The sequence below is a fragment of the Netta rufina genome, assembly GCF_964035555.1.
Source record: "Netta rufina genome assembly, chromosome: 1".
In the NCBI taxonomy this organism is placed as follows: domain Eukaryota; kingdom Metazoa; phylum Chordata; class Aves; order Anseriformes; family Anatidae; genus Netta; species Netta rufina.
The window spans coordinates 192,603,799-192,615,459 of record NC_140123.1 but is presented as its reverse complement, the minus strand read 5'-3'; the positions used below and the strand labels follow the sequence as shown (position 1 = coordinate 192,615,459).

At 43.3% G+C, this 11,661-nt stretch overlaps 1 protein-coding gene across 1 annotated transcript; it reads right to left on the bottom strand.

The window, feature by feature from the left end:
- Positions 1–7,529: 7,529 nt before the first annotated feature.
- Positions 7,530–11,061, bottom strand: SYPL1 (synaptophysin like 1; the record flags this gene model as incomplete). The annotated part of the gene is made up of 5 exons (XM_084306282.1): positions 7,530–7,658; positions 8,511–8,699; positions 9,538–9,742; positions 10,157–10,275; positions 10,993–11,061. 5 exons carry the CDS (start codon positions 11,059–11,061, stop codon positions 7,530–7,532), a joined length of 711 nt encoding a protein of 236 aa, XP_084162408.1.
- Positions 11,062–11,661: the final 600 nt, after the last annotated feature.

Genomic DNA, 11,661 nt, shown 5'->3' with positions numbered 1-11,661 from the left:
TGATTTAGCAATGCATTTCTCAGATTTACATCCTGGTCTAGCTTCATCCTGGAGATGCTCTTCATGGAGGTGAGTGCAAGCCTCACAGGCGCCAGTGCCTGCCAGTCCTTCCTCATGACTTTTGATGCACAGTCTCTGTGGAAACTAAAGCTAAAAATAATCACCCTTATCTCCTCCACTGGCATGCATGATATTCTTCTCTAACCATAACTGCTTGATCTACCTGCACTCGTGATGTTCTGGCAAGAGACCCTACCAGTCCCATGCTTATTTCTGCAGCCGCTGACTCTTCCCCAGCACTGGCACCTCCCATACTGCTGGTGCTGTGCCTGGGGTCATTGCTAGTACTCTGTATTGAAGATGCCTTCTGGGCCACTGCTGGGAACCTCTGAAAACCAGGAGTTCAGCCCTGAGCTTTTACAGCTCAATGGACTACACCACTTCCCCCCCCTCCACCCCCCTCCTTTTTTTTTTTCTTTCTCTTTTTCTTTTTCCTTTTCTGCTTTGGACCCATTATTAGCATATTACTTCCTTTTTCCTTCTTCTGTTTCCAACTTGGGATCTCTTCTTTGCTGGCCAGTTCACCAAGCATCAACGTGAAAAGCTCAGTTTAATTGCAGGCTGTTTCTGAGGTGTAAACATGGCTCGTTCATGCTACAAGCACACTGTGTCAGTGAGGAGCTTGGGGGCAGCGCTGGGTCCTTGAATGGGGGGCAGCTTCCGAGGTGCACTGTTCTGTGGTGTCTTGTTAAAGAGTAGCACAGTTTGGATCTGATGGCATTACAGACTCCTCGTGCTGTGCTCAGAATAGGGCATTGCACAGCACCAGAAAAAAAAAATGTGTTTCTCCAGCTAGCCAGTGTGTGCCCATCATGGTTTGCCCAGTCTTTTTCTCCTTTGCTGGACCATTAGGTCCTCCCTTGCAGGCAGAGACCTCAGCAGGCCACTAATGCCACCCAACTGATGCCAACTGATCCACCTGAAGATCAGAGTGATGTAAGAGAATACACAAACAATCAAACAAACAAAACCCCAAGACCTTCCAGGCCATGGGGACCCCTCTGTGGAAAAAGGTGTGTGCCATCTCAGCCCCTAGGACAAGGGGTGACACAGAGTAAGTGTTCTCCAGTTATTGTGGAAACCATGAAGTGAAACTTGAGAGCACAATTCCCATATTGCTGTGGCTGCTGTGGGAAGCAACTACAACATTTTGTGCTGAGAGAGCCAGTGTAAAAGCAGAAAATGACTGCTTTGATCTGAAAAATGTGTTTTAAAAGAAAATCCTAAGAAACCTGAAAACGAGTACCGTCTAGCGGCTCGAAAAGGTAATAGTGAAATATGGTATTTTCAGTGCTGAAAAGGGGAAAAATAAACCTGCAGAAGCAGAAAATGACAGATTCCAGCAGCAGGATTAACATGCGTAGTGCAGCGACTCGCCCTAGAGCAACGGAGAGCTCCAAGGGAACCTGATCATATTAAATGCAAAGCTAAAATTAGATGCTTGCAAAAGCAGATCAGGATGCAAAAATTAAAAATAGCTGCTGTATCTGCAGAAAGTGGCGGAGAATTAGATTTGAAGTCAACAGAGGAAAATGATTTAGGGGATGATATGCATACATGGTAAATGAAAAAGGAGCTGGGAACAGCGGCATGTGTAACAACTGATTGCACACCATGCCGAGGCGGGGAGGTGCAGCAGGTAGAACTGTGGTTGCTTCACAATGCAAGAAATGACCCTGGGGCTTTGGGACAGACAGCTGAGGATCGTGAGCCGCAGGGAGAAAGCAAAGCCGAGGACTGGAGAGTGCTACTTCTAGATAAAACTACATCAAATTTTGAATCAAATTGAAATGAAATGTGTAAATTTGTTAGTGCTTGTGCTGCACCAGCTTTTACTTAGCCTGTGAATCAGGCCTGAAGGCATCAGTACAGAGCCTCCTTGATGAGTGCATTAAGTCAAATTGCCCAGCAGACAGGTAAGAAGAAAATGCAGCTGGCAGCACCAACATAAATTCATAAGCCAAGAAAAGATAAGAGTGCATTTTATGAATAAATGAGGAATTGCTCTGATTTTGGCAGGATGTAGCATCGAGTACAAACCACTCGCTGCTGATGAGGCACAGGTAGCTGCAGTTCTCCTGGCAGCAGCAACACTGAGCTAGGTTCCTTCACCGGAGGATGAATTACGAGAAGTGGCAACCCAAACACACCTCCACTATTTGCAATGAACACCGATGTCACTGGAGGAGAGGGAACCCACCCTCAGACATCCCCAAATGCCGGCAGGATTCTGTTCTTGGCCAAGAAGTTCCCTCTGGTATCCCACATTGACCCCCCAGCTCCATTTTCCTGCACTGCCACCCTCCAGCCTTTCTTCCTGCCACAGGTTTCAGATCATGGTGCTTCACAGTCTCACCGTGTATCGCCCCTCAGTTCACCTGCCGGGGCTGCATAACCATAGCTTGTTACCAGAAGGATTTAGGCAGTCTGAGAGGATTTTTATGAGCTTGCTCCATTGATGGCTGCAAGAGAGATTGCTGCCAGCTGAGGACACCTTTCGAGATCTGGCAGATTTCCAGGCCCTTTGTTCCCTCGGTACAGAGGGATCAAGCACACTGCAGCTCCTGTTAGCAGCAGTGGTTCTTGTGCAGCCGAGATAAAGCTGGTAAATCACTCAGCAGTCTTTTTTTTTTTTTTTTTTTCCTTCCCCGCTCTCATGAGTAAATAAGGCACCGAGCATCTCGGCGCTGCCAGCGTGAACGTGATGTCAATTCAAAGGCAAAGGCTTCTCAGCCCTTTGTGGGTGTCCGGTGTAAATGCGAGCAGCTGCTTGCTCCTGCTGCACGACGCTTTCCATCTCATCCCAGCGGCAGGACTCGAGCAGACATCAAAGCAGGCCGTGTTCTGCTCCAGTCCCCCCCCTGTGCAAAGGAAAACAAGCCTTATCCTAATGAACCAGAAGGGGACACGTGCCTGTTCTTTCTTTTGGAAATCTTGCTGGCTGAGGACTACACAGCACATCCACCTCAGCACTGCTAACGTTTATCTGTGCAGAGCACGCCACGCGTGCAGTCATCGGCTTGAATTTCTTCACAACACAGCGCTGAATCTGTTAGTGTGTATTTTACCAGTTGTAGTCCTGCCATATTTTATCTCTCTGCCTTCTAAAGGAAGCACTCCTGAGATGGGACCCACTTGTTTCATCTACAAAAAATGCAGCAGAAAGTTTGAGCCCTGCTGAGGACAGAAATGCCTCTTCATAAAACACCTTCGTAAAAGCAGACCGCATTAAATTTAAGTTTTGGTTGAAACAAAAGCATTCCAGCTCTGGTTTGGCTTCAGCTGCTGGCTGGACCCTAGCCAACAAGGCATACACCGATCTAATCCATCCCTGCTCTCATGTGCAGAAGTACACACAATTACCAGTTTATAACTAAGCTGCTCGAATGTCTCCAGCAGTGCTGTTTGGGACACAGTCAGCTTGTCACAGCACTGAAGCTGCAGGTGGTAGATAAATAGACGGGAACGTGCTTTTGTTAAAAATAATATTAAATGTTAAAAAACAGTTTTATACGTATCATGTGGAGAATTACATATGATGAATTATATACATTCAACAATTTATATTTGATATACTTGGTATTTTATATCAAAGAATTATGAGATTGAAAAGCTTGATTAGTCTATAAGTAGCCGTGTTTTTTTTCCTTGGACAATAAGAAAATTCATAGAAGTTTTAGACTTTAGGATGAAATTCATACTTTAAACAAGCATAATGCAAGCAGGGAGCCTCTGGTTAAAAATTTAAAAAACAAACACCACAAAACAAACAAACAAGGGACAAAGGCAAACAACAATGCATCAGATGTTAGAAAAGAAAAGAACGTTACAAAGAGGAGACCTCTGGAAAAAAAACTTGGTTCAACCTTGGTCAAAGCAGTGCTAACTTTGATCAGGTGACAAACACTAATGGGCTCCAGATTTAGCTTTGGAATTAAAAATACAGCAATGGAATTACTAAAACTTCTAAATATTATCTATCTTCCTGATTGAGCCACTTGTATAAGGCTGTCTTAGTTCATCATGATGAAACAGCACATGGCTTTTGTATCTCAGGTGTCTACAATTCTGATAGGAAAACAACAGTTGATAAGGCTCAATTGGTTTGACTTAACCACAAAAAAAAAAAAAAAAAAAAAAAAAAAGAGAAAGAATAAACAAACAAAAAAATACAAAAAAAAAAATATATATATATATAAAAGCCCTATGTACAGCAACAACAAAGTATTATTATTTTTTTACCAGCTCTTTTTTTTTCTCTCCTCCCAGCTGTACATGGCGATATAAACATACTATTACGAAAGAAGCCATCAGTGACAACTGTCAGCTCAGGGCAGTGCTAGATGATAAACGACATCTCTTCAAGGAGGAATGAGGATTTGAGGCTTAAAGTTAGCACTTGGAACATAGAATTGATACAAGAGAAGAGGTCAGAAAGGACATCACAAGTCATTTTTTGTCAGGAGTTATTGAAAGGCAGGAGAGCAGCTAATATAAGACCACTTCAAGACAGTGCTTCCTTGTATATATAAACAATTGTCTGGCTCAGTACTTTAAATCTTGATAAAAGCTTCATGTTCTGCATTAGTTAACACCTAAGCATTGTAATTACTGTATATGCAGCCTTTCCAGAAGATTCACACTATAGCTCACTGCAATTCTGCTGGGTATGACCTAGTAGCAGAGATTAAAGAGACGATCAGGCTCATCTTTTAACATCAACAATTCCAGCGAAGCTTCAAGACCCAATTAAAATTACTAAAATGACAGAACACTAACCCAGCCAGGAGTCATCTTCTGATCATTTAATGCAAAGGAAGTGCCAAGAACATAGGACTACGAGCAGAGCATACACATCCTGGCTAATTGCATCTAAAATAGGCCCAAGGAAGGCTGTGGAGATAGCTTGGTCAATCAGTGTGTTAACACCAATCACCAACTGCTCGAAGACCTTTGAGTGTGAAGTTAACACAAGCATCACTGCCAAAGAATGAGGCTTTGGTGGTTTCATCTGCCCTTTAGATGAAAGCGTCTGCAGAGCACAGTTTGTGCTGGATGGTTCCAAGGAATACCCACAGTAAGTAACAAAACGGGCAGCAGCAGGCAGCTCTAGTCTGCAGGACTAACAGATAGTCTACAAAACAACACACCCACCAAAAAAAACAACTGAAGGCACCAGCATGAGAACTCCTCTACGTGATCAGCAACAGCTAAAGCCATGTCCCAAAAGATACTGCATTTGCATCTATCACAGCAGTAAGGATTGAAGGTACCTTTGTCATACTACTTTTACTATACTCTTCAGCGTGAAAGTGGATTATCAGAAATGCTGTAGCTCTAGCACACTGAACAATTAAGATTTGTGTTACACACACCGTAGCTTGCATATGTTTATTTGATGACACAGTTTAAAGGAATCAGAGAGATGGAACAGGAGTCTGTTTATTAATCAAAACAAACATTGTTTCTGTGCAATTCACAAAGTCAAGTATCTTCATTTGTGTAGTTTACATGGCAAGGTTTTGGTAGCAGGGGGCCATAGGGGTGGCTTCTATGAGAAGAATCCAGAAGCTGCCCCATGTCAGATAAGGGCCCTGCTGCTGGCCAGAGCCAGGCCAATAAGTGATATTTTTTGCGCCTCTGTGAGAGCAGATTTAAAAAAGGAAAAAAAAAAGACTGCTGTAGAACAGCAGCTGGGAGAGCGAGGAGTGAGAAGCAGCCCTGTAGACCCCAATGTGAGTGCAGCAGGAGGGCAGGAAGTGCTCCAGGCAGGCAGCAGCAGTTCCCCTACGGCCTGTGGAGAGGCCCCTGGTGGAGCAGGCTGTCCCCCTGCAGCCCATGGATCCCACATGGAGCAGATCTCCACGCTTCAGCCCGTGGAGGAGCCCCCGGTGGAGCAGGTGGATGTGGCCTGGAGGAGGCTGCGGCCCATGGAGAGCCCCCGCAGGAGCAGGCCCCGGGCTGGAGCTGCAGCCCGTGGAGAGGAGCCCACACAGGAGCAGGGTCTGGGGGGAGCTGCCACCCATGGGGGACCCGTGCTGGAGCAGTTTGCTCCTGGGGGATGAACCCTCTGGTACAGAGCCATGTGGGAGCAGTTCTTGAAGAGCTGCTGCCTGTGGGTAGCCCCTGCAAGACTGGTTCAGGAAGGATGGCATCCCATGGGAGGGACTGAGAAGGAGCAGTGGAGATAGCAGCGGAGATGAAGTGCTATACACTGACCACAAACCCCATTCTTCTGTGCAGCACCAGGAGATGAAAGAAGGTGGATGGGGAGAGGAAGGTGGTTTTGGTTTCTTCCCTTTGTTTCTCATTTCTTTAGTAAAATGTATTGCCTATTACTACCAAGCAATCTCCCTAATTTGAATCTAGTTTGCCCATCATGGTAATTGTTGGGCGATCATCCCATCCTCTTGCCCTCAAGAAGGATTGAGGGGTGAGTCCCCCAACCTTATCTCAACCCTTGAGCCCTTTGCATTTTCTCCCCCTTTCCTTCTGAAGAAGGGGGACAATAGAGAGCTGTGGTGGTGCTCAGCTGCCCACCCATGTAAAACCATCACACCATGGCTGTCTATAAGAAGATGACTCATAGTGCTCCAAATAAGTGGAAATAAACTCAACAATACTAAAGACTGGGATATTAAGGAGTGGGTCATATTCAGCTAACTGTATTCCTGTCCTTCCAGCTACGAGGACCGTCCACACAATGCAAAGGAAGTCATAGAAACCCTGACATTAGCTATTAGAATACATTAGCTTGAGTGTCCCAAAGTATTTGTGAAAGTGTTAAGCCATACTTTTTTTTGTTTTAACATTTAAGTCAGCTATTGCACATAGATAATCATATCTTTGAGAAACGATCTTTTATTGAAACTCAGTCTTCTTGTCCCAAGGCATTTAGTAGTAACACATTAAACACAGAAATAACACCCTTCCAGTCAGACCTGTTAACAGATTTGATACAGTAATCTGGATCATCTGCAAGTCACTGGATGATGCCTACAACTATGTCAAAGCTTCAAGTTTTACTGATACAGCTTCTGCAAGTTAGTGATCATAGGAGGCAGCTGAACTACATTTTCATTGGAATTTCACGCATCATAGTTGCATTTACATTTCATTTTTGTTAAAGGCTTATTAGAACTAAATAGGTTGCAGTAATAATGCAATTGCAGTTGCTCCTTACCCATACCTCCTATGAGGGTAACATAAGAACCCTCCCCACAGCATCAGCATTTATATAACCTCAACATTTTGCTCTTTAAAGATTGTACAAAGTTGTGCAGGTTTTTAAGGCATAATATATTTCAAGATAACATTTCAATTGAAATTTCAAAGACCTTATGTCAAGCTAATACTCTGTATAGACTTCCATTTTGTACTATCAGTTATTAGTAAAAGAAATCCTAATAGTTCCATGCTCTTGGCAACGTGATGTGAAAGCAGAAGCACTTCAAGTTATCATCTCATTTTCATATCCTTTGAGCTGGATATATTCCTACAACTTGAGAAATTTTGTTTGACTGGTTGTGCAAGTTGGTGTCCTTGTATACAAACCAAATATTTCCTCCCCACAAAACCATATTAAGCAAGCCAAATACCTGTAAGAGAAAAAAGTGAGTTTAGGCTTGAAAGAACTGACATCAAGAACACAGATCATGACTTCAAGGCAAGCCAGAAACAATAGCTATCTCTGGAACCTCTAATTGGGAGAAGAAACTGGCACATGCTTTCAAATATTACAGGGTATTTTAACTAGATTTTGAAAAAAATCAGATAGTCAACTTATTCCATACAAAGGACAGAGTTCTACGAGTTTTTTCAGTCCCTCAGTACCTCTGCATATGCAGAGTGCATGACTGATTATCGGGCCAAATTATAACAACCAGAGCTCTAAAAAGAGGAATTTACTAGGATGATCATACAATGAGACTCATTTGCCCTGCTGTGAGGAAGAGTTCTGTCTATAAATATGAGCACCCCATACTAATCTTTGTTTTATAAGGAACCTCTGATGTGCAGAAGTTCACAAAAGTTCATGCGCTTAAAAACAGCTAGGCTCAGCACCAAATGGAGAGCAGGAAGCATAGTGTTTCCTCCATACTTACAGAAGTCAGCAAGCCATTTGGGTGGCTGAGCAACATATTAAGGTGCTCTAGACTAGAGATAGAAATAGTATGGCAACTTAAGTGTATGGAACTACCATATCAATAATTCTGAGACAGACCCTACAAGTCATTTCTGTTCATTTCCTTGAAGGAAGAAGTTTCCTTTTAAAGAAAGGAATGCTAATCAATGGTTACCACTGTATTAATAGGCCTGGACAACTGATATCCCATAAAGCAATCTTAAGTTGAAGCAACATGTGTGATCAGTAGAATGGGAATCTCAGGTACTACTGACTAATTCTGTAACACATTTATTGTACACCATGTGGTGCAAGAAATACATACCACAGACACATTCAGAGTTCCCATTCTGGTCACAGAAACAAAGTGACAAGTTGTTCCTGGTGCTTTGCAAGAGTCAATTTGTGAAATAATACTGGCACCCGTGGATATTTTGATGTCAGCAAGTGCCTTTCCCCACGCAGAAGTACTGACCAGCCACAGAAAGGTTATTATGACAGTGAGAATTAAGTCCTACAGAAGAAAAGCATTCATTATAAGGTTTTCAAAAAATTGCATGGATGTACACAAGAAAATAAGGCAGAAACTACATCAGCTATATCAAAATAACCGCATCAGTACTAATAAGCACAAGCATATGTAGACATTAACAATATTGTAGTTACAACAGTTGATTATCAACTACAGAACTGTACTTATGCTTGATAGATACAAAATGCATACAATCTGATCCTTTGGAAGAAATTAGGATCTAGATCAGATGCCTGACACTTGTTATAAAAATTTAAGTTTCACAAAGCTAGGGTACCAGCAGGGAGAAGAAAGCAGAGGATTTAAGACTACACTGCTGTTATGCTAAGACTTTGCTTGAAAGGTCACTAGATCCATTTTTTGGGTATGCTCTGGATTATCTCATTCTGAGGATCATGGATTTAGTACTTAAGGTGAATAGAATTCACAAGATAGCAATTTCCCCTCTGCTACTCACATCTGCACAGCAGGTGCTCTACAGAGGAGAGATTCCTAGTGACTAACAGAAGAGGCTCCCCCTACAGAACAAATCTATATTCAAATACATGATAAAGAAGGTGTGAAGACACTGTTCACATAAGAATGAACTTCACTCCAGTCTTTGACTCAGTAACAGGGTAGCATGCCATAGATATTAAAGGGCATAGATTTCTATTTTCTGCTGAAGTGCTGTAGACATTAATGCAAGACATTTGATACAAGCTCCACTTATCTTTTGGAGCTACTGAAGCTTCATAAATTCAGGTGTTGTTGTGTTAGCAGTGTTTCCTATCTTTGTGTTTTTAAAAGGCAAGGCATTAAAAATCTTAGTATTACTTACAGTTAGTGGAAACTTGCTATTGTGTTGATACACATGCTTATATCCGACATATACAACAAGGGCAGCAATGCAGTAGAGTAATACCAACACTGCAAGCGTAACAAAAAACTGTGCAGAAGAGGAGAAGTTGCCCACAAGATAGCTGTCAGTCCAAGTACCACCACAGCGTTCCGGATCTGGTTCACTAAATACAACAGTATTCAGCCTAGAAAAGATGATATACTTCATGTGGTTAGAGCTCGCTGTACAGCAGAAACATCACACAGTCATGCCTCCAGAGCAACTACAAACTGATGGAGAAATAGGCCGTTAAGATTGTACTGTTTTGCTGATTAAATCAATTTTGCAGCTTTTACACACTGCTAGGTAGTTTAAGGTAGAGCAATTCAAAGCAGTAACAGAATGAATTGTCCCCTCTAACTACTTGTTTTTGTAGGGCACTTACAATCACAATGCTTTGAGCAGTTATAATATTCACTTTTTAAACTACCACAGAGAAAGTCAGGTGGTTTACTTTATGTAAAAGAATTAACAGCATAAGCAATCATGAAGAAAAAGATGAAAGCAAAGAAAATATAATCAGCATATAATGAGTAATAACTGAAGAGATAACACTCACCTGAATGGATATGCAAAAGCAGCTGTTACAGTTTTGTTCACCACACCCTTGCAGGAAACTAAAAGGGTAGTTTCACCATAAAAGCCTCCACAGGTTGCAAAAGCAAAAATGGAAAAAATCTACAGAAGTTCACACATAGCCATATTAGTATACATCACTAGAGCTCAAAGGAAACAAATATAAACTTCTGGCAAAAATAGCTAGTGAAAAAGTAAGCAAAGGATGAAGTTAGTGATGGGAACTTATGTCAAGAGGGAATGAAAGTGTTGAGTTTCTATAACCAAGAAAAGAGAGCAACATAACTAGTAAGGCAATTTGAAAGTTTTGTTTGCATTTTTCTCAGCTTTATAGCGGAGGTACCTTTTTTAATTTGAATGCTTGCAGGAAGAGCCAGCACAGCAGCTCTCAGTTAATAAGCATTTTTAGGAGTCTCAGACACCCACAACTGTACATTAAAGCAGTTAGTTGCTCCACACTCAGTATCTGTAGCTCTTACTTTCCCTTTGTTTACTAGGGAAACCTCAACACCACAGTGCCCAGGACACAAGATACAAATACTGAGCAGCACAAGTAGCTATAACATTTGTAATTAATACATAATCCTATTAATCTACAGAACTGCTTTCCCCCCTCCCAGCCAAAGAGCTGGCTGAAGAGCAGCTTCGTTGATCAGCCACCAGCAGCATGACAAAGCATGGAGCCAGCAGCCTGTTGGCATGCTCCTAATCAGGCCTGCCCTGATGAGGCATAGGAGCAAAGCAAGGCCCAGGCCAGGAGGAGAAACAGCCCAATGAAGGAAACACAGCCTCCCCCAGAGCCTTCCCAGCCCTACTCACCCACTGAAGGACCTTTATGAAGCCCAGGGGCTCCAGCAGCATGCCAATGTCCACCCGCAAGCCAAACATCCTGGAAGACACCAGAGCAGCCTGCAACAACCACAGACACCCACACCAGGACCACCTGCCCCAAGGCTCCCCCTTTTAGAGCCAGTGGCCCTGCTCCACCCCACCCCTCCCCACCAATTATGTCACGCTGGAGGCAGCCCCATCCAGTTACCTCATACTGGGATGGCCCTGCCCCTATTACCTCATACTGGGATAGCCCTGCCCCTTGTTATGTCACACTGGGGTCCATCAGCCTCGAATTAGAGGGAAAGTTCAGCTGTGTGGGGTGGTTGCTGCTGCCATGGAGGCCTTTGTCTCCAGGTGGGGCATCCTGCTTGGGGAAGCAGTGCAGGAAGAGTCATAGAAAGGAACAGTTTCGGCCATTTTGTGAGATAGGACAGCAGTGATCCTGGCAGAGGGGGTGCTCAGCTGAAGTTTGGTGAAACTACAGTGAGGCCCTGAGTGCTGTGGTGTTGGGGCTGTGCGTCCTCGTGGCCAAGCCATGCATTAGGAACAACGGGTGGTGGCCAGAGGACAAGCATGGCTGTGTGCCATACCTGGATTTGGGACTTACTGATCTTATTAGACCTTATTAGAGTAGTAAGCCATGCTTAGGGCCGG